The 23,261-nt window shown below is 37.9% G+C and overlaps 4 protein-coding genes across 4 annotated transcripts; 3 read left to right on the top strand and 1 right to left on the bottom strand.

Moving 5' to 3' along the window:
* The first annotated feature begins 1,365 nt into the window (after positions 1–1,365).
* On the top strand, positions 1,366–8,155 carry LOC113761127 (shaggy-related protein kinase kappa). Its single transcript, XM_027303980.1, has 13 exons — positions 1,366–1,705; positions 2,364–2,609; positions 2,820–2,912; positions 2,989–3,048; positions 3,144–3,416; positions 4,000–4,074; positions 5,223–5,279; positions 5,374–5,514; positions 5,609–5,659; positions 6,118–6,213; positions 7,151–7,234; positions 7,316–7,418; positions 7,693–8,155. Exons 2-13 carry the CDS (start codon positions 2,460–2,462, stop codon positions 7,779–7,781), a joined length of 1,272 nt encoding a protein of 423 aa, XP_027159781.1. The 5' UTR covers positions 1,366–1,705; positions 2,364–2,459; the 3' UTR covers positions 7,782–8,155.
* A 1,273-nt stretch (positions 8,156–9,428) lies between these two features.
* On the top strand, positions 9,429–13,245 carry LOC113761555 (phosphoribosylamine--glycine ligase). Its single transcript, XM_027304601.1, has 4 exons — positions 9,429–9,890; positions 10,537–10,910; positions 11,124–11,654; positions 12,389–13,245. The coding sequence occupies exons 1-4, from the start codon at positions 9,647–9,649 to the stop codon at positions 12,803–12,805; spliced, it is 1,566 nt and encodes a 521-aa protein (XP_027160402.1). The 5' UTR covers positions 9,429–9,646; the 3' UTR covers positions 12,806–13,245.
* A 1,941-nt stretch (positions 13,246–15,186) lies between these two features.
* Positions 15,187–19,641, top strand: LOC113761109 (stromal 70 kDa heat shock-related protein, chloroplastic-like). The gene is made up of 8 exons (XM_027303954.1): positions 15,187–15,911; positions 16,583–16,835; positions 17,096–17,175; positions 17,345–17,487; positions 17,572–17,670; positions 17,785–17,974; positions 18,161–18,559; positions 18,741–19,641. The coding sequence occupies exons 1-8, from the start codon at positions 15,351–15,353 to the stop codon at positions 19,128–19,130; spliced, it is 2,115 nt and encodes a 704-aa protein (XP_027159755.1). The 5' UTR covers positions 15,187–15,350; the 3' UTR covers positions 19,131–19,641.
* Positions 19,642–19,968: 327 nt separating this feature from the next.
* On the bottom strand, positions 19,969–21,804 carry LOC113762568. Its single transcript, XM_027306071.1, has 2 exons — positions 21,527–21,804; positions 19,969–21,132 (listed from the first exon to the last, which is right to left on the bottom strand). Exons 1-2 carry the CDS (start codon positions 21,735–21,737, stop codon positions 20,237–20,239), a joined length of 1,107 nt encoding a protein of 368 aa, XP_027161872.1. The 5' UTR covers positions 21,738–21,804; the 3' UTR covers positions 19,969–20,236.
* Positions 21,805–23,261: the final 1,457 nt, after the last annotated feature.

Below are 23,261 nucleotides of genomic sequence, written 5' to 3'. Positions count from 1 at the left end.
TTCAAATTCAATGACTTAGCTATGAAGAAGGTGTAGGAAATTACATACTACATACAGCGAGTATAAACAAAGTCCAATTGCGGTCCTTGCATTGAAGGGAATAAAAACGAAGTTCCAAATCCGGTCCTTGCATTGAAGTAAAAAAAAAAAACTTTCCAAAAAAATTGTGGAAAAGAGTAAACATCTGCACTGCTTGATAAAGTGATGAGTAATAGATCAAGAACCATATATACGAGTAAAAATGTAGAGTATCTTCGATAGTGATAATCTGACAAAGATAATATAATATTTGAATTGATATTTCAAACTCAAAAAATTTCAAACTTTTGAGTTGAAGATGAGAGAGAGTTAAAAACATAATTTAAAATTATTTATACTAATCCCCAGGAAATTTAGGCTTGACGATTAGGGTTAAGGAAAAAAAAGGTGAGAGAATAGAAGAAATAATTATAAAAGGATTATCTAGAATTGTAAAGTCAAGAGAAAAAACAGGGATAGAATAGCGTAGGTTATTAGGGAATTAACTCATAGAGTGCGTTGCACCTACTTGCTATGTCAATAAGCCACGTAGGAAAGAGATAAACTAAAAGGATGAGAATGGGAATACGACTTTATTATATATATACATGATATGTTTGTTATATGGTTGTACAAATCGTTCGGAATGAATTACAATCTATTTAAAAGAAATTACGGCTTTGTTTGGATCCTTCGGTTTTTCAAATACTAAATAAAATTTTTTAAAAAGTACTCTAAAAGATACTCTAAAAAATAGTCTAATTTTTTTTAATATTCAAAAAATATTACAAAAAATATTTCAAAAAACAGCTAATTCAAACGGAGCCTACATCTTTCAGAAAATGATTTTTACTGACAATTGTTTGCGTTCCTTCACTCATCAATTGTTTGTTGCAGTTGTACTAATAAGAGGAGCAAACACCCCTATAATTCTTTCTGAAAAAGCTTAACAAAACCAAATATACTAATAATAGAATAAAATTCTATCAATCAATCAATTAAGTGCGTTTGGATTGAAAATGCTTTGGAAATTTTTTGTGATTTAATATATAAGAGATAAAAAAAGATACTCCAGTTAAAAAAAATGAGCAAAATTTTAAATGCAAAAAATGGTAGTACTATTTTTTTTTTAAAAATGGACAAGGAACAGGGGATTTGATTTCAAAGACTTGTAATTCCTGGACTGACGCCAACGTTAACGAGTAGAAGAATTACACCAGGCGGAGTAAAACAAACGACCCGTTAACTTTAGATTAAATGTTTTGTTAATTCAAAAGCTTTTGATTAATAAACAAATAATTAAAGTGGTGGTAATCAAAAACAACAGTTCACGCTCGGTCACTCTCTGACCTTTTGATCTTCTCTTTTTCACTCCACAGTCCACACTCGCACACTCACTTTTCTTCTGCGCCTGTATCTCTCTCTCTCTCCCCCTCAAGTCTCATGTATGTATAGATGGTGTATGGAGGTATATATGTATCTCTCTTGCTGTAATTTCATGGGATTATTTCTTTAATTATCGTACTCTAGTGACTTTGGTCTGGTGTGTGTTTATGAGTTGATTGCTTCATTTGGGGTTTAAATTAATGTAACGAAGGAAAAAGCTAGTAAAAGGGTGGTGGTTTGTAAGAGAGAGAAAGAGATGCTGGGAATCTTCTGCTTCCAGCTCCGACTCAATTTTATCAAGGTCACTCCGTTTTCGCCTTTCCTTCCATTATATTGTCTTTACAATTGTCTTGAATTTTAATTCAGTGTACTTACAGTTATCCGTTCTCCTTTTGTTCATTCTCGATTTTTACGTTACAAGGTACTGGTACAACCTGATTTTGTTACCATCTGGCGTGATTGGATCTGATTCAGTTAGAAATTTCTTTAATTTTTTTTTCTTTTTCCTTTGGGTAGTATTGTAATCTTGGGTCTGTGTATCTGATGTAAACTACTATACCATGAACCTTGTTCTTGTTCCTATAAAGGCAAAAAAGGGAAAAAAAAAAATTTATGGGTGATGATTTTCTGTGTGCTATTTCATTGCTGGGTAAGTGGAAATTCATTGGTAAACTCAACAGTTTGAATTCAAGGGCTATTGTAAATTTTGGAGGATGTTTGCAATTTTAATATCTTTGAAAAAAATATCTTTTAAGCAGTGATATTTTTCTCATTTATTGTGCTGTTCCATATTTCTGGCTTGTTAGTTCAATTAGAACTGCTGTAATTTTCTGGAATCAGGATTTCTATATCCGTCACTAGTCAGTTGGGTGCATTCATACTGGTTTGCATTCTTTCTGAGTTTAATGAGGCCTAGTGTTTGACTAAATTTCACTGAAGAGACTTTCTTATAATGCTAGGTGGAGAGTTTCTTACATTGGACTGATTGCCAAATTATGAGCAACCATGTGGAAAGTGGCAAATATTAACTTCTCTAATACTTAACGTGGTGATATATGGCATCTGCTGGTCTTGGACACGGGGGAGTTGGAAGTTCCAGAAGTGCTAATGGCTTCAAAGGATCATCCAGTTCATTAGATTGGCTCGGAAGGGAGATGCTTGCAATGAGATTGAGGGACAGGGTTGACCATGATGAGGATGATAGGGTGAGAATTTACGCATAATGAATTATTGACCTGAAATTGCTTGAGAGGACCCACCCAAAAAATGATGTTGCTAAATGCATTTGTCATACTTTCATTCTTCATCAACTGAGCATTTGTGGCTCAATGCTTGTGTCATATTGACTCATAAAAGGACTTTGTTAAATAGTTACTTATAAGAAAAGGCCTCTTTTTATGTCTGTTGTGATGCAGGATAGTGAACCAGATATAATTGATGGTGTGGGTGCTGAAACAGGACATGTTATAAGGACGACTATAGGTGGACGCAGTGGTCAAGCCAAACAGGTGAGGCTGGAAGCTCATATATGGTGTCACGAGTACTACTGACTTCTACTGTATGTAATGTTATGATGATTGACAGGTCATAAGTTACATTGCCGAACATGTTATTGGAACTGGTTCTTTTGGTGTTGTGTTCCAAGTAGGTTCTACTACATTCCTTTCTTAGTTCATCATTTGCTACATTTCTTTCTCGTTTTTTGTATGGTTTTGTTGGTTGTAATTACTTTCTTACAGGCAAAATGTAGAGAAACTGGAGAAATTGTTGCTATCAAGAAGGTGCTTCAGGACAAGCGCTACAAGAACAGGGAGTTGCAAATTATGCAGATGCTTGACCATCCTAATGTTGTCTCCCTTAAGCACTCTTTCTTTTCAACAACAGACAAAGAAGAGCTATACCTGAATCTTGTCCTTGAATTTGTACCTGAAACTGTGAATCGTATAGCCAAACAATACAATAGGATGAACCAAAGGATGCCATTGATTTATGTCAAACTTTACACATACCAGGCATGTAATATCTTATTCCTTGAAATTTTCTATGACAACTTTTATTCAGCCTCATATCTGTTGGTGCTTCTGCAATTACTTACTCTGGAGAATGTCCAATTGTGTATGGGTCAGTCTCTCCTCCCATTCCCAATTTGTGTGCCTTAATGTAGTATAAGAGATGGATCTTGGAAAAGTTTAACTCTTTTAAATTCATTAATTTCTTGTACAGTTATATTTTATGTGAAGTATACAGCTTGTCCAGCATCTCTTGAACAACTCCTTCAAAAATGGTATTAGTCTTGGTGGCTTCTTTACTCCAGGCCAAATGGTTAAGAGTTAGATACCTTTACATGCAAGATTATGATGTCACCTAAAATGTTATATTATTGGAGAGGAGGGTTTTATATATGTTTATCCTGATTTTGCTGGGACATCACAGAAGTGAAACAGAGTATAACATCTCTGCTGGCAGGATTAACAATTCATTAATCTAGACTTCCCAGGCTTGCAACAGTGAAAGTTTAGGGCATTTGGTGCTACAATATGCTAATTGTCTTTCTTTGGCGTTTTTCATGTTCATGACTTCTTATTTTGGGTGCAGATATGCAGGGCGTTGGCATATATTCACAACTGCATAGGAATTTGTCACCGTGACATCAAACCTCAGAATTTACTGGTAAGGTTTTCTTCTTTACTGTTGAGGACTTGATTGTTGGCATTAGTACTTCTGCATCTGATGAGATGGTATTAAAAAGCTCAACCTATTGCGCTAGAGCAACTTCACACTCATACTTCAGCATCTGATGGGATGATTCGGGATGTGCTTCATCCTGTTATGTTAGATCATAGCTCATAATTGTGAAATAGAAACATCATTTACTGTTTAGTTTTCATGTCCTTGATAAGGTTATATTTTGCATCTCACAATACATTCTACACACAGGGATTTAGTCAAGCTTAATCTAATGTACTTTAGTTCCTTATCTGTGCGTTAATTCATTGCTACCAAACTATGAAGTTAATTTCTTAATTCAGAAGGTTTTAAGAGAGAATCTCCACTTTCCAAATACCATGTAAGTTGATAATGTTAATAATTCCAGAGTATGTGCATTTTCGGTTCAAGGAGTGAATATATGTAAACTTACATCCATTTGAAGAGACTTGACCAAAGTAGATGGATATTGCCCATGTAATATGTATTCTTTACATGAAAGAATTCATACTTAGGTATAGATATTACTGTGGAGGTAGCATCTGATGTGCCAAAAACATAGGAATAATTATCTAGATGGGTGGTCTCCAGATCAATATGACACTAATAGTAAGTGCGATTTTTTTTTTTTTTTTTACCTTCATTTTTTCTTGTTGTTCCTTTTATAACTTCAATTTACCTTCTCTTGTTTCCTTTTCAATCCACTCTTGTCATCCAAGCCTATAATGATTGTTCCTCTCAGCTCTCTGAGATTTGATAAACATGGTAGGACAACTGAAAGATTATCACTTAATACAAGTTCAAAGTTGATAAAGCTATGTACTGTAAAGTTATATGCAGTTATTTAATGTGATATACTCTCTCTCTCTCTCTCTCTCTTCTGGTTTGGCTTGATGTGATGAATGAACTTCAGGATTATAGTATAGCAGACTCAGGAGTACAATAGTCATGCGAAGAGTTATTGTGATGAAAACTTAGAGAACGCTTAGGTTTAGAGATGATGTTCTTCTCATTAAGTGGGGTGCATTGGTATGCTCCAACTGGGGCAGAATGATTGATGGTTTAATGTTGACGTCTTTATTAGTTTAACTAGCTCTATCTTAATATTTCAGGTGAATCCTCATACACATCAGCTAAAGCTTTGTGATTTTGGGAGTGCAAAAGTTTTGGTTAGTCTTATGCGTTAATGTTTTGCTCATTTGAGAAAGGGAATTGGCTTGTTGTTGCTTTGATGCAGTTTGGTTTCTCTAACTAAACTATTAGGTGAAAGGGGAGCCCAATGTGTCCTACATTTGTTCAAGATATTATCGTGCTCCTGAACTCATATTTGGTGCCACTGAATACACAACTGCTATTGACATTTGGTCAACAGGCTGTGTGATGGCTGAATTACTTCTTGGAAAGGTAGGTCTAGCGGTCCATAGTTAGGCTTACCCCTTCTTGCTGAAAATTTTGAATCAGTATTTATTTTGACTCGTATCTCCAATTCCCATAACAGCCTTTATTCCCTGGAGAGAGTGGAGTTGACCAACTAGTTGAGATTATAAAGGTAATTTTCTCTGGCCTTTAATGCTTCAAAACATTCTTTGGATAACTTTCATCACCATTCAATTCATGGGACGTTTACCTCAATACTGAATTTGAACATAGTTTGTGATTTTTGGAATTTTGTATTACCAGTGTATGAAATGAAAATGTTTTTGAATTTCCGATTTATGTCTTGGAACTGTTTGGACGGGTTATGCAGATATTCCTGATCTTGAAAATTCCATGAAGGATTTTGCACTTCCTTTTTATCATCTCAAACTCAGAGAAAAAATGTTGCTGGGTTTAAGGCTTGAAAATGCTTGCAAATCTTTTGTTACCTAACAACTTTAGAAAGAAGATTACTCTAATGTGCATAAGCTTGTTTAGTACATAAATTGCTTATATCACCATTAGTATCTTTTAAGAGTTGCAGCAAACAAAGTCAGACTAATACCTTGAGTGAATTTGTGTTTTGGGCAGGTTTTAGGAACACCTACCAGAGAGGAGATAAAATGCATGAACCCAAACTACACTGAATTTAAGTTTCCTCAGATAAAGCCACATCCGTGGCACAAGGTTTGCACACTTCCTATCTTTTTGCTGTTTCTTTATCAGCTGATTGGTGTCATAGTTGCACTTTTTATTACAATATTCGCTTTTTGGATATGAAATTGGCATCATATTCTCATACTATAGCTAAGTAATCACTACCTTGATGTGATTTTGCTTTCATTTGGAGTTGGATAATGAGTTAGACATTTAAATTCATTCAAGACACGTGTTATCTGTATTAAGTATCTCATAGAAGGCACCATTGGTGGACGTTATATTAGATTGATAAAGGCTGTGGGTTGAAAACTATACCCAATAAAAGATGAAACTAAGTTTAATCTTGACGCTATTATTTCCTCAAGTGCGCTCAGGTATGCTGCCAACTTTGTAGTGTGTCTGATAAGGTTCTGCAGATGAATTTTCCTGATATTGATGCTTATGGGGCTTGCCACTCTTTTTTTTTTATGGAGCCTTCAACTTACATAAAACTGATAGAGATAATTTAGTGTTCATATAGAATTGGGATCCTTCTGCATGATCATAACGAAGTTCTCTGTCTTTGCAATTACTTACACGGTCAACATGCTAGATTCCTTGTAAGGAGCTTTCTTCAAGCTCAGGCTTTGACAGTGAATTGTCTGTGCATGATGCAATTGCCTTGAAATACGTTTGATGTGATGATGACCAAGATTTTGGAGCTCATCTTTTCTGATGCTTGCTTTAATGTTATTTTTTTTATTTACTGTTCATATAAGGGCAACTTAACTATTGAACAGTCCTTTGCCTTTTGACTGTTGCAATTGGATGTAGGATGCTTTATAGCATCTTGATGCGTGGTCAGGTTTATCTCTTTGGCCATCTGCAAAAAAGACTGAGACCTTTAATATTCTTGTTATCATCACTCAGGATGCATGTTTCTTGTCTGTGAAATATTGTTGCGACATTTTTCATCATCTTGTAGGTCTTCCAAAAGTGTTTGCCCCCAGAGGCTGTGGACCTGGTGTGTCGGTTTTTCCAGTACTCTCCAAATTTGAGATGCACTGCTGTAAGATCAGATTTGTACATGAAATCAGTTAGCACCATGCTCAAATTATGATTTATCAATTTTATGTCTGTGGAATTGCAGTTGGAAGCTTGTATTCACCCTTTCTTTGATGAATTAAGAGACCCTAGCAGCAGACTTCCAAATGGACGTCCTCTTCCACCACTGTTTAATTTTAAACCTCAAGGTTAGTCTTCGTCCTCACTGAACTATTCCTTTCTCAATTTGTCAGGGTGCCTTGGCCAGAAAAACTAGAGTATCTTAATCATGCTACATGTTACTCTCAAGTGGTATTTAAGAATAGCACTCAAGTACCATCTGAGGCTGCCAAGTAGCTTATGCAGTGTTTCCCTAAAATGGACATGTGTCACGTCTTAAAATTTTTGACTCTTAGCTTCTCAGTTCTTGGGGTTTCCTGACTTCTCATGAACCCTAGATGCCTCATGTAAATTTTGTGGCAGAACTTGAGGGCATCCCTGCTGAAACAGTCCGCCGGCTTATTCCAGAGCATGCTCGAAGGCAGAATTTGTTTATGGCTTTGCACTCTTAGTGGCTTATCTGGCAATGTCACCTTACCACTTTGTCCTGTATCACATGTAAATCTTTTTCTTGGGAATATCGTGTATCATGTCTGTATAAAGCTGGAAATGAATTTCTCAGTAGAATCTGGGAGATGAGCGAAATATGAATTTAGGATCGTCAATTTTCTGGTTATGATAAACCAGACGCTTAGACCCTTATTATCCACTGTTTGTATGTTTGTGAGAATCTTCAAAGCGGGACTTTTTTGAAGCCTAGTACCGAGCTACCGGGAGATTAGTTTGTAATGTTATCAATCAGTTTCACATAGTGACATAGGAACATTTCCAGGGAAGCTCCCTGATGCTGATATTCTGGTAGTATTCACTTGCCTGTTGTTGTTCATGCTTGTAGCGTCCCTATCATTCTGTTTTTCTTTACCCATTTTGGGCAAATCTTTGTTACTATGGATCAGAATTGGATAACGCAAGGTAAGACTTAAGAGCTGTTGTTGCCAAGCTTATCGACTTGTGCCACAGTGGCTGATGGTCTTTTTGGTTTGTCTATCGCAATCTTTGAGCGGCACATTTACCAATGATGCTATGGTAATTGGTGTCAGGAGGCAGTCTATCTCTTTATTTTGTAACTCGGTATGGTGCTATGGTATTGCATTGGTTCGCCCGACTGCAGTAGGACTATGGGATACTAATGTGGAGCACCTAATGGGATGATGTTGGCAATATGGTCCGTCATTCTTTAAGATAAGAATAGAAACGAATACACGCATCTTCAAAAGCAGGTTGTCAAGAAAAACATGGTGGAAGGAGAACCATTGCTTGTGATATTGAAGTTGATTCTTGATACCCAGTCCAGATCCATAAATTGAATGCTAGTCTGGATGTCTTGTTGATCAACATCTCTTGTTTTACTCCCTAGACTCAAAACTTCAAGCTCTAAAAACGGAAGGGGGAAAAAGAAAAAGCCTAAACCGATGGTCGTTTGTAGTAGTGCATAGAAAAAATAGGAAATTTAATGATGAAGAAGTTAAGGAAGAATTAAGTATCACTAGTTAAATTAATTAAATCTTCTTTTTGGTTAACTTCAGCTATTATTTCATAATAGTAAAAGTAATGTGATCTTAGAAAAGATATTACGGTAAAATATCAATATTCTAAAAGTTATACATTGGGTCTCGTTTGAATTGTCATTTTTTTTTTCAAAAAAATTTGCATTTTTCACGAAGACGTCTCAATTATATAGTTGTCTCACGTACATCATTTTGGTCTGTTTGGATTGATAATTATTTGGTAATTCTTTTGTTGTTTATTCTAATTCTTTCTGTTACGAGATACATGTGTTACAATAAAATGATTGGAAAGAGGGAAAAAAAAGTAGTTGAAAAATGTGACTAGAGCATATTAGGGAAAAAAAAATCCCCATATTTTTTCAGCAAATAAAAAACTGCTAATTATTTACCCAAGTACCCAACGAAAGGGATGAAAAAGCCAAAATAGGAAGAAAATAAGATGATAATATAAAGGAATAAAAAAAAACACAAACAAACTAGACTTGAAAAAAATCACACCCCTCTGCTAAAAAGATAAAAACTAGACGTGAATGTGAACGAACTCTGACAGTCTGACGTAGATGCTTTCAATTTTAACCTGAAGCGGAGAAACCTAAGACCCGGATAGACTACTCTCCCTTTTTATTCTTTCTTCTTCTTCTTCCTCCTCCTCCTCCTCAACTCTTCTCTTCTCATAAACATAAAACACACAGCTTTATCCTTTTATCTGCTCTTCTCTAAATTCTCTTTATTGGGGTATCTTTCCTTTCTGGTTTGTTCATTCACTTCTTGAATCTTTTTTGGTGGGAAATAATCAAGGATAAGCTAGAATGGCATCATGCATGCCTCATAGTATTGGAGCTACAGCAAAATTTCCGGGCAGCCATCATTACCAGTCATCTAAACTGTTCACGGCCGACCAAAGCCGTTCTGTTTACCGGGGGGGAACAATTAAGTGGGATTGCTTAAAACTTGAGTTTCGTGGCAATTCTAGCCGCAGGGTTTATAGTCTTCGGTCGACATTCACCACAGTAGCCTGTAGCTTGTCTTCTGTCAATGGTACCTCTTCTTCTGGTAAGCATACAAGAATCTATGCTTTCAAGCTTACTGTTTAGAATGCTAGTATTTTCTAATGAGAAACAGAAACGGGATGAATTCAAAAAGGGTAATGTTATTCGTTGTCTAATCCTCAACATATGAGTTCAATTTCGAGTAGAGGATCATGTTAAGAACTTGGAATTCCCTCATTTTCTTGTTTGTCTCTCTCTGGTTTTGAGTTGGGGTTAGTTGCCACGCAATTGGGAAGAAAAGTGATGCCTTTTTTTTTTTTAATAAAAGATCAAATTTTTCATTGGGTAGAAGATTAGGAAAGATATTTTTCCTTGTACTTCTATTCAGTGCGGATGAATTAGTACATAACTTGCGTTTGTATTAGTTCATTCTTTGTCTAATTAAATATCAAGTAATTTAAAGAAAAAAGAGTCAATGTCTGCGTGTTGTTTTGTGAAATTTTGTACTCATCCATTTTGATCACCATCCTGCGTTTGACGCATGGTTTCCTCAGTTTTGGTGAATCAGAGTTTAGGAAAGATAAGACAGATGGCTTATAAACGATTGATAGTTTTGGACTAACAACAATTGAAGGGGCTTGATAAAATTAGCTTGCAGCTTGAAAATGTGTGATACTTACACGCACAGTCTTACTCAATGTTATTGGCAGGGGAAAGGGTGGTTGCGTTGGTGATTGGAGGAGGGGGAAGAGAACATGCTCTTTGTTATGCATTGAAACGATCTCCCACTTGTGACGCTGTATTCTGTGCCCCAGGCAATGCGGGAATTTCCAACTCTGGAGATGCAACTTGCATTTCTGACCTTGATATCTTAGATAGCTCAGCAGTTATCTCCTTTTGTCGTGAGTGGGGTGTTGGACTAGTTGTTGTGGGACCAGAGGCACATCTTGTTGCAGGACTCTCTAACGATCTCGTGAAGGCTGGAATTCCAACTTTTGGCCCTTCATCAGAAGCTGCTGCTTTAGAAGGCTCCAAGAATTTTATGAAGGGCATTTGTGACAAATATGGAATTCCTACTGCCAAGGTGGGTCCAATTGTAGATAGCAAAGGGTATTGTTTCTTTGTTGCAGATACGACATTTATAGCATGGTTCCATCTGTCTTAATGGCTGGTTTAGAAATCATGTCTTTCACAACGTTGTCTTCATTATTCGATTCATAACAGGATTGACAGTTTCTAGGCAACTTTGACTATTCAAATGCATCTTGAATATGGTAAATCTGGTTACTCTTTGCAGTATAGAACATTTGCTGATTCTACCGCTGCAAAAAGCTACATTAAAGAGCAAGGTGCTCCCATCGTTATTAAAGCTGATGGACTTGCAGCTGGAAAAGGAGTTATTGTTGCCTTGACTCTCGAGGAGGCATATGATGCTGTAGACTCGATGCTTGTCAAAGGTGATTTTGGGTCTGCTGGTTGCCGTGTTGTTATCGAGGAATATTTGGAAGGAGAAGAAGCTTCATTCTTCGCACTAGTAGATGGGGAGAATGCGATTCCTCTAGAATCTGCACAGGACCATAAACGGGTTGGGGATGGTGATACAGGGCCCAATACTGGTGGAATGGGGGCATACTCTCCTGCACCAGTTTTGACAAAAGAACTCCAGTCTTTGGTTATGAAATCCATCATTCTACCTACTGTGAAAGGAATGGCCAATGAAGGATGCAAATTTGTTGGAGTTTTATATGCTGGACTCATGATTGAGAGGAAGTCCGGATTGCCGAAATTAATTGAGTACAATGTGCGCTTTGGAGATCCAGAGTGCCAGGTCAGTTTCTTTAGTATCTTTGACTATTGATGTCTTTGGTTTTGTACTGGTAGCTGCAATTTCTTACCTAGAATTGTTGTTGAAGTTGAGAAGATGAAAGTGATGTAGTGGAATGTGCAAAAGGTTGCCGTTTGAAGCTTCAATTTCTGTTTCTTCTTCTTTTCTTTTCTTTTCTTTTTTAATTTTATTTTTTAACCAATTGAAAACTGAAGTTGTGGTCTTAAGTTTGTCTTCTAATTTTACTAGTGTATCAGTTGAGTAAACTATTGTTTTAGTACCTTCAAACAATTGATAAGTAAATGCTATAATTGCCTATCTTCTTTCCATCTCCATCTATGAGTTGTTCTAGTTGGGGGTTCTCTAAGATCTAATCAAAGCAGAATGCCACTTAGTTATCCTATGTTGGATCAGTTTCATGGTTGCTGGTTTTTATATCATCAAGTTGCTAAATTTTGGTGGTCTTTGAGGGTATTTATAGCAAAGTGATTCCTGTAGGGATCTTCTAAAGTAGAACATGTTTGTTATAAAGTCTAAGCAATCATGTTCTTTTTGGGTGCCATTCTGGTGGTTTTTGATGAACACCATACCACTTTCGTATTTTCATTTTCTCCTCTTTGTGAACTAGTCTTCTGGTATATCAATTCTTGATCCAGTGGAGTTTGATATGGATTTGTTCCTTTGCAGATGTGACTACTCTGACATTCTATGCTGCTGCTTGGTCTTGTGATTTACAGGTGCTGATGGTTCGCTTGGAATCCGATCTGGCACAAGTTCTACTCGCAGCTTGCAAGGGAGAACTGAGTGGCATTTCGCTAGACTGGTCCCCTGGTTCAGCCATGGTTGTAGTTATGGCAAGTAAGGGCTATCCCGGGAGCTACGAGAAGGGGACACTGATTCAAAACCTAGAAGAAGCAGAGCAAGTTTCTCCATTTGTTAAGGTTTTCCATGCTGGAACTGCTCTTGACACGAATGGGAATTTCATTGCAGCAGGGGGGCGTGTTCTTGGGGTTACTGCCAAGGGAAGGGATCTTGAGGAGGCACGGGATAGAGCATACCAGGCTGTAGATCAAATTAATTGGCCAGGAGGTTTCCATAGGAAAGATATAGGATGGAGAGCACTGCCTCTGAAACAATATTCTACTAAAGGTTGAAGTAAAATTTTCAACTGGAGACGGGTGTATGTATGACTATGACACTCTTCACTTGAGAGTTGGTAAGTCAATGCCTTTCCCATCAATAAAAGATTCCAAGCTAATTTGTCAACCCTGAAATATCGGGGGGAGAGAGCAGGCATGGGAAGTAGCACTTTTGATTGAGAAATGAAAGATTAGAATAGTGAAGTTAGAGGGACAAAAATTGCAAGGTTGTAGCTATCATTTTTTGTCGAGTAAAAAAAGTATTTCTGTTAGTATGACTATTGGCTCCCCTATACAACTGTGACTGTGCTGGGGTTGCCTGGTCTGGATTCTTAGCTGTTCGTCTGCTTGCTGCTTATGCAAACTCCCAGCAGGCTTGTCCTGAACTTCATGATTTCCCCCCTCACTGTAACCAACTCTATAGCCTTAATTAATATCCTTTTACAACTACTGTCGATTATTTCTAATCACAGTACAGGAATGGCAGCCTGGCAGTCCATTGCCGATTTGGTGTTGGTGAAATCTTGCCGTTATTCTTGGTACTTGCTTAGGTTGGTAAGGGGTGTGGAATAAAGCAAAGATGCTTCATGCTTCACCCCTTTTGATTCCATTCCTTTTCCTCGAGAAAATGTATCAGACAGTAATCGAGAATCCTCATTTCTTTGGAAAAACAAAATTTTATCTGTCGGGTTGTTAGACTAATTAAATCGAAGGTTTGAGTTTCAATTTGCAGTCGCTTGTCATTATCAGTGTTGTGATCGTCATTCCGGCAGCAAACCGTAGCTATAAATGTGTATAGTGTTGGACATGTCATGCATTTTGATTTTGCATAATGAAAATGGCTCTAATTGGTAAGAGCAAACCTCAGAAACTTTAGGTCAAAGGCCAGGAATTCAAAAGAGGAAGTTGAATAGTTGAACCACGCGCAGCTTGTAACTTGCATCTTGGTTCGTTCACTCTTCGCTACTTTCTTAAAGGCCAGGAAAAACTTGTTCAACATCATCGCTAAGGAAAACAAAGACAAAGAGTTAATCTTATTATGTTCACAAACAATAATGTATATATTATCATGATTGGATGTAATTATATATATACAAAATTTGAATTTAAATTATTTATCATACATTTAATGATGAAAGTGTATACACTATCACTATATAGAAGATTAATCCTTAAATAAAATCTTTTTTTTTTTGAGTCAATGTTAATTCTATTGGATACCTTGTTGTTAACCATATTACAGAATATTAGTGCATGTACTAATATACATATCCTTAATCATGTATTAGCTTCTATTTTTAATTTTGGAAAATTCATTCAAAATGTTCTTTACATTTCTCCAAATAAATTTTATCGTCCTTCACTTTTAAAATGGTAATTTGCATCCCTTGTAAAATCAAGTTGATAAATTTTGGTCTCCACTTTAAGTTTTCGACCATTTTTTACATTGAATTCATCATGTGACCTATACATTGACATTTTTATAGGAGCAAAAATGTTAAATTCCATTGTAATTAAACAAATGATCTGATCTATATTCACTTTTTTCTTAACTTTTTTATATAACGGAAACAATTACATGTGAATCATGTGATGATTTTCAGGGTAAAAAGTGGTTGAAAACTTAGGTTGGGATCAAGTTTTATGAATTTGAATTTGTAATGAATAGAAAATTAACATTTTAAAAGTGAGGAATGAAGAAATTTATTTGATAAAATGTGAGAGATATTTTAAATTATTTTTCCTTTAATTTTTTACTATACAATTAAGCACAAATTTTAATACATCAAGAAAAGTGGCAATCATAAGAACTTTTTTTTTATCGTAACGACACATCTAACTTATTCCAATCTACTCCTACTACTCTAGGGTGTGGTTCAACTGAGTCGAGAAAATCTGATGGGTACTGAACCACTATCAGACCAGACTGGTGAACCACACACCTGTATGAATTTAGAACAATCCTCATATATTGATGGGACCCAATTGGTCGATAGGCCCAAACCTTGTCTCTACCACTTATCACTATATGTGATTTGCCATTTTAATTAACTTAAATTCATACGGAATGCACTCGTCTAATTCAATAGTAATTCAATCTCAATCAATTTTCCAATAGACTCGGTTGGACTCTCCCTCTTAAAATAAACTAGTATAGGAGGTAGTATAGAATAGAGACACAAAAAAAAAAAAAAATTGGTCGATAGGCCCAAACAATTGAACAAACCGTCCAATCAAAATCAACTCTTTTTCCTGATGTCAGTCTCACCAAAAATTACTAAATCCTCCCCAAAAAAAAAAGAAAAAGGAAAAGAGAATTCCAGAATCTTCCATCTGTCTCCTACCTAACCCTCCTCTCAACAAAGTAAAAAGAAAAGGAAAAAAGAAAAAGTCCCTCAACCCCTTGTAAACCCCTTATCTTCTTCTTCACCTCAAAGGCTCCGTTCTCTCTCCATTTTCCTTCTCCTTCCCCAGCGCCCCACCCTCTTCCCCGCGCGTCCCGCTCGCACCACTTTCTAGGGTTAGGGTTTGAATAAAGTTGAGAACTTTGGCAGAAGTAATGGCCTCCTCAACTGCTCAAATTCACGCTCTCGGTGGTTCTTCTGCTCGTTTCTCATCAGCGAACCAAACCCCAAACAAACCCTCTAAAACCCTCTTCTACGGTCAATCCATAAACTTCAGAAACAGGTCAGATTTTGGAGTCAAACTCAAGTATGCCAGGAATAGCAGCAGCCGGAGGTACAACACCGCCCCGCTGCGGGTGGTGGCGGAGAAAGTGGTGGGGATTGACCTCGGGACGACCAACTCGGCGGTGGCGGCGATGGAGGGGGGTAAGCCGACTATTGTGACGAATGCCGAAGGGCAGCGGACGACGCCGTCCGTGGTGGCCTATGCTAAGAATGGGGATCGGCTTGTTGGTCAAATTGCTAAGCGCCAGGCTGTCGTGAATCCCGAGAATACTTTCTTCTCGGTCAAGAGGTTTATCGGAAGGAAAATGTCGGAGGTGGACGAGGAGTCTAAGCAAGTTTCGTACGTTGTGGTGAGGGATGAGAATGGAAATGTCAAGCTCGAGTGCCCTGCTATCGGCAAAATGTTTGCTGCTGAAGAAATTTCTGCTCAGGTACACATTGATATGTGTACGTTGTTAAACCCTGGGTTGCTTAAACTATTGAATACAGTTGAACTGATACGTGGTTCAGTTCTCATATTGGACTCTTAAATTCTTTGGATGCTTTCAGGTTTTGAGGATAACGATAACAGTGCGGTGAATTTTGTTTAGAGCATGTGTATCGTAGGGTGAACTATTGTTGGATTCTTAAATGAAGGCCACTTTTGAAGTAGGGGTGGGGGGGAGGGGAATGTTAATTTTATTGTTATTGCTGTTGTTGTTGTTGTATGCAGGATTATTACTTTATCTTTGGGGTTTGTGGGTGTGTGTCTATGAATTTGATTGTGCAAATGAGGTGATTTTAGGTAAGGGGACATGATAAAGTCAGCTATAGTTCAGCTGACATATAGAAGCTGTAGTAGCTGAATGATTTGACGAGCTTTGTTCTGAGATGAAGGTGGAATGTATGTGCTCAATTGGTGAATGAAGAAGTGGATATTCCGAAGTTGAGCATTTCAAATGCAAGCTGAGGTGGCAAGAAAAGCTTGAATTCTGTAGTTTGTTCTAGTCAAAAGACAGTTTTGGAGGATTTGAATTTCAAAAATACTGTGCCTTTGAGTTTTTGTCTTTTATTGCTTTACTGATTTTGGTCTATTGCTGATTTTCTATATTTCCTGATTTAGGTTTTGAGAAAGCTTGTTGATGATGCCTCAAAGTTTTTGAATGACAAGGTTACTAAAGCTGTGGTTACAGTTCCAGCATACTTTAATGATTCTCAGAGAACAGCAACAAAAGATGCTGGTCGAATTGCTGGCTTGGAGGTTCTTCGAATTATAAATGAACCTACCGCTGCCTCGTTGGCTTACGGTTTTGAAAAGAAGAACAACGAAACTATTCTAGTTTTTGACCTAGGAGGTGGCACATTTGATGTCTCAGGTACCAAGTGTCTGTTGTTGTGATTGGTTATACACTGTCTCTTGATATCATGTGGAGTGGCTATATTCTTGGTAAAAGCTTTCATTTTTATTAAGAATTTGCCCACTTTTGCTGCTTCTGTGACTTTATTTCCTTCCAAGTGGCTATTTGTATTATCTCTCATCCTCAGCTCATGTACTCTGTATAAATGTCTAAACAGATTGTCTTCTTCTCCAAAATGCAACTTTCTATAACTCCTTTTGCCATTGCTTTGGTTGTAGTTCTTGAAGTTGGTGATGGAGTATTTGAGGTTCTTTCAACTTCTGGAGATACTCATCTTGGTGGTGATGATTTTGACAAGGTTGGTATCCTCTCTCTCTCTCTCTCTCTCTGTTGATTTAAAACTGTTTGATGAGTTTTCTATGTTCATCCAAATCCCACATAAAAGAAAATGTTATCTTACTTTCGACTAATATCTTTAGTTGTATTTGCTGCTGGGGAATCATCATTTAATAAATTATGTTGTGCAGAGAATTGTGGATTGGCTTGCTGATAATTTTAAGAAGGATGAAGGGATAGATCTTCTGAAGGACAAACAAGCTCTTCAGCGTTTAACTGAAACAGCTGAAAAGGCTAAGATGGAACTGTCATCTTTAACACAAACAAACATCAGGTACCAATATTTTCTGATGCCCTCTATATCCTCTTAAATATTTTGGTATTATATCATAGCAAGTACATTTCTTTTTTGTGGCAGTTTGCCTTTCATTACAGCCACGGCAGATGGTCCCAAACACATAGAAACCACTCTTGGTCGTGCAAAATTTGAGGAGCTTTGCTCAGATTTGCTTGATAGGTATGAAAAGGTCGTTGAGGCTTCTTCTCTATATCATTATTCTATAACCAAGTCACCTTCTGCTTTTCTTAACAGCTGGCATACCTGAAATTATCCTATTCCTTTCTTTATCAGGCTAAAACGACCAGTTCAGAATTCCCTGAGCGATGCAAAGCTTTCTTTTAGTGATATAGATGAGGTGATCCTTGTTGGTGGGTCAACACGTATTCCTGCTGTTCAGGAGGTTGTCAAGAAACTGACTGGAAAGGATCCTAACGTGACAGTCAATCCTGATGAAGTTGTTGCTCTTGGAGCTGCTGTGCAGGTGTGATTTACTGCTACTTAGAGATGTAACAGTTCCTTTTTCTCTTCAATTTGCCCTTCTAAATATGACGCAACTTAGTAAACTTACTCTGTGTCAAAGCCAGAGCTTGATTTCAATTATGTTTATCTTTTTTAATTTGTCTTTGCCACTCGTTTGCCTGAGACATAATTAATTTGTTTATACTAGGCTGGTGTTTTGGCTGGAGATGTCAGTGATATTGTACTTCTGGATGTAACGCCTTTGTCTCTGGGGTTAGAAACTCTTGGTGGTGTGATGACAAAAATCATTCCAAGAAATACAACCCTTCCCACATCAAAATCAGAGGTTTTCTCAACAGCTGCTGATGGCCAGACTAGTGTTGAAATCAATGTCCTTCAAGGTGAAAGAGAGTTTGTAAGGGACAACAAATCATTAGGCAGCTTCCGTCTGGATGGGATACCACCTGCCCCACGAGGAGTTCCTCAAATTGAAGTTAAATTTGACATTGATGCAAATGGAATTCTTTCTGTCGCTGCAGTTGATAAAGGCAGTGGGAAGAAGCAAGATATCACCATCACAGGTGCCAGCACGTTGCCCGGTGATGAGGTATGGCTCCTGAATGTACAAGTCATCTCATGTAGCTGAGAATTTGTTAAGACTGTAAATCTCCATGTATTCGATTGCTGAGGCATGCAATAGAAAAGCAGCCTTTTCTTTTTTGTAAAATCTAATCTACTTGTTGCACCTTAAGCTGAGAATTTGTTACGTCCTGCGTGAATTTATACAGGTGGACAGAATGGTTAAAGAAGCTGAAAAGTTTTCCAGGGAGGACAAGGAGAAGAGGGATGCCATAGACACAAAGAATCAGGCAGATTCTATTGTATACCAGACTGAGAAGCAGCTGAAGGAATTTGGTGACAAGGTTCCTGCAGCAGTAAAAGAGCAGGTTGAGGCGAAAGTTGGGGAACTCAAGGATGCAATCTCAGGTGACTCAACCCAGGCCATCAAAGATGCTATGGCTGCACTTAACCAGGAAGTAATGAAACTTGGTAGTTCAGTCTATGGCAAGCCTGGTGAGTCACCTGATGCTGGTGCAGCACCAGGCACTGAACCTGGGCCTTCAGGAAAGGGTAATGATGGAGACGTCATTGATGCTGATTTTACTGACAGCAAGTGAGCCTTAAAAAAGGAACATTGATCCTGAGCTCATTTTCACTTTATGGTCTCCCAGCCCCTCTCTCCAACCTTTACAAGCCTTGGAATGTGTATAAGGCGTGAATTTGTGGAAACGGTCCTAGCGTTTGCGGAAACTTGTTCGTGTCAGGGGGCTTGAGAAGGATATCTTATTAGGATTTAATATAGAGGTAACAAAAGTATTCAGTAATGGTATTTTTGACAGTGAAATACATAGAAAAGTTGGCGCTGATGGTTTAAATGTATTTGTGCGCAGTTCTTAAAAGGGTTTAATGCTGTGCAACGAATTTTTATTCTGTTACGCTGAGGTTGAGATTGTCTCCACTTCTATGTAGTGAAACGTTGGGAATTTTAGGTAGCAGGAAAGTTGACAATTTTGATAGTATCTTCAAATGGCCTTTTTGTGTTTGAAAACAAACCTAGTGCCTATAATTGGCACATGTGTTGCACTCGTACCATTTCCTTTAATTGTGGGTTAATTTACTATTGATTTTTCTTTGGGCGTCTGGAATTTTTTATGGCAGCATGGCTTCCTCCATTTCCCAACCAGGCCCTCTGTCAAAGTTAAATTTTAAACTCAGGGATAAATATCGTTCTCACGAATAACATATAATTGCTTACGATTGAGCGGAGCTTATGGCTTTTAAGTGGCAACGGTCCTGTTAAAAAATGTCAACGACCGGCCTCGGTTCAAGTGGAATTGCACCTGCATTGTCCGCTCTCTGTTTGATTCATGAGAAATGTTGCTTTATAGCTTCAGCGGGATTACGTACCAAAGCTGTCTGTTTACTTTAGCTATGTGCCGGTGCAGCTGCTTCGAGTAAACAGAGATACTTGCCTTCTGATTCGGAGAAGAAAGCCGTGTACAAGTTCCAGATAATAGGACTGATGTATAATTAGTGACATACAAGATTGGGGGTTTTCTTTTTTTAAAAAAAAAAATAAATAAATCAATGTACGACTGGCGATGAGTTTTTGCAGCAGAGTGGTGAGATTGAAACCCAGATTGTGAGTGCAGAGTGGGTGGGAGACTAGCAGTTTCTTGAACCCCAAAGCTGGTAATACCAGGTCCACTGTGGAGTCAATTGATCAGCTCTCACCCCCTATTGCAGCATCCCATGGTTTGACGAAAATGTGGCCCTGGCGAGGACTGAGGGGAATTGGGCTGGGAGAGAGACTACTTCCTCTTTCCATTCTTTTCTCCAAAGCAGCACCATATTCATCATAATGCAGGCATTTGGAGCAGCACCCACCGCCTCTGGTGTGCCTGGGGGCCGATTGGTAGTAGGGGGTACCGTGATCCACCTGGTATCTTGTGCCTTCCGCCCGACCAACAGATCTAACCGAGATCAGCCTTTCCGGTCCCGCACATTTATGGCCATCAGCAGGTGGTTTGCTAGGATATTGATAGCCCTGGTGAAAGCCTTGCCTGATGGTTTGGTAGTAATTCTGAGGATACAGCTGAAGACCAGAAGCACTGTTCTGCTGCTGAAGACCGGTAAGGTTGCAGACAGTGGGTGAGCTCTGGACCCTGTGCATATGCATTCGGGTGCTGTGATAGCTGCTCTGGAGCATGGGTTCATGGGCATTTCCATCGGTGTTGCAGCTCTCAGGTGATCTTGGGGAAGAGCAGGCAGAAGATATGCCAAAGGAAGCCCCAGGGGCAGGATGTACAGTCAGAGTTGGGTGATGCAGCTTAGTGCCTGATGAGGGCGGGGCGCGAACAATGCCATTGATCGCATCAATGTATCGCTGCTCGACTGCAATAGCGTCCGCGTAATTCTCCACCACAACAGGGTTTGCCGGGAAGAGGAAGGCTCGAAGCCTCGGGGACCCTGCACTTTCATACCGGTCATGTTCGCTGAACATGTGCTTCAGGTCCTCATCAGTCTTCACCGAAACCAGGGCATCAAGATCCTCCTGGACCAACTGATATTTGAGCACCATCTCTTCTTCGATTAGGTATGTGAGCTTCTTCATAAGTTCTATTCAGTCGGTCGGCATCACATTAAAAAAAAAAAAAAGGAAAAACGCAAATACATCAATAATAGGTTCCAGAGTACTCGAGAGGCCAAGATTCACATCTCATCTTTTGGCATTAATTTCAACCCCGGGAGGGACGTTTATTTATGATGATGAGAATTTTAGTCCAATATTTTGCATGGTTCAACTGCCAAACAATTCAATTGCTATATTTGAAACGCCAAATATCATCCCAAGCAGAAAGAGTCAATTTTTATCAAGAAAATCAAAGGGCAGAATGAAAATTTGCAGTCATTCATGTAGTGAAGCTTATTATACTGCTAAAGGCTGTCAATTCATCCTCATGACACATGAGACAACGAACGTGGGAAGATATGAATAAAAGAAGTTTGGAACCTGAGAATTTGATATCTCGAGAGACAGAGATGACGCGGGTCTCACCCCCAACATATTTGAGGTGACCATCTGCTGGCCTGGGAAGGATTTTGCCACCATGGCTGCACAGAAACTTGACCCTATTCTTTGGGGAACCAGGGGCAGACCCTGGTGCTGAACCACAGCTGATGCTATCCTCCACCACCATAACCAAACCTTCTTCTGTTGACATTTTCTTGAAATTAATTTTTTTTTTTATATTCCCTCAGAATATAATAATAATTTTGATATCGACAAAAACAAAGGCCACCCAGAATATTATAACTTTACCACCTACGTAGTAATAACGAATGATATGTACAATATGTACAAAAAAAAAAAAAGATATGAGTTTTTAGATAGTGATTGACAAGAACAAGGGATGATGAGGGAAATGGGAATGTGGGGTGTTATAATTTTCCCTCATTTTGAAAGGATGCCAATGGGCTGTAAATTATACTCGTTGCAATTTGCACACACACTTGACACCACAGATTTCGCCCCATTGTCTCATGGTGAAATGAAACTCGGGCAGCCCGTGATTCCCACCGTTTCCATAATCGACGTGTCACGAGATCGGATCATTTCTCTAATTCTTGATTTTATTAGTACGATGATGACATGGAAAAACAAACATTATAGGCAGGATAAGTACGCTGCATCCATCATTAGTTGTCCAATCCTACCTTCCTTCCTTTCTTTCTTTGATGACATGGAAATTCGGTTCGATCTAATGTCACACTCATATCATCCTATTGAAAGGGACCAAAATTGACACGTGTATATTAGATGGCAAAATTCGAACCAAGCTATTCAGAAGAATTAAGTTCGACTTGATAAGAGTGCTTTCGTGTTTGGATTCTTGCTGAATTAAGTTCGACTTGATAAGAGTGCTTTCGTGTTTGGATTCTTGCTGATCAAAGCCAAACATGAACGAACATCTTTGTGTGGTAAAGTTTTAAACTTTGACTAGATATAGATAGAGTTTGGCTTGATTAGAAGAGATTTTGAAATTTTTATGTAAAATTTAAACTATTCCAAACTTGGCTTGAATTCTACTTGATAAAAACTTTGTTTGAATTAGATTTGATAAATAAATATGTTGAACTTAAACATAATTTTAAGTTTGTCAAAATAAATAATCAAACTTGAAGATATTTTGTTTGATTAGACTCGTTCATATCTCCAACTATATATGGTAAGTAACATTTAAGCAATGTGATGCTCCAAATTGTTCAATTAAATCCACCACATTTAAGTTTAAAAAAAAAAATGAACCCACCACATAAGCTATGGGCAAGAACTTGCGCAAAAAAAATAATAATAAATACACTTGCCACGAAAATGTTTAGTAATTTATTTTACAACCAAGTGTTAGGTGTAGCTTTGCGAAAAATGATTAAGACAAAATTCCTATCAATGAGTTTATTCCTATTACGAAAAGTGTTACAATGTGTCCCTAATAACTTTTTTTTTTTTTTTCCCAAATGATCTTTAATCCAAACGAATTCATGAAAAAATTTTACTAGGATTTTGGGTCCAATCACAAAAAAGAAACGAAAAGTTTGACTTCCATTTCATGGTAGAAAAAGATAATAGAATTGCGTGAGAATGGTTTAGTCCAAGATTGCTCAAAGTCTTCGTAAAGTACAAAAATATGATAAAGACATATAGTATCATTATAGAAGCAAAACAAGGACAAATGTAGTCTGTATAA

Source organism: Coffea eugenioides, chromosome 2 (assembly GCF_003713205.1).
Source record: "Coffea eugenioides isolate CCC68of chromosome 2, Ceug_1.0, whole genome shotgun sequence".
NCBI lineage: Eukaryota > Viridiplantae > Streptophyta > Magnoliopsida > Gentianales > Rubiaceae > Coffea > Coffea eugenioides.
This window is presented reverse-complemented; position numbering and strand designations above follow the sequence as displayed.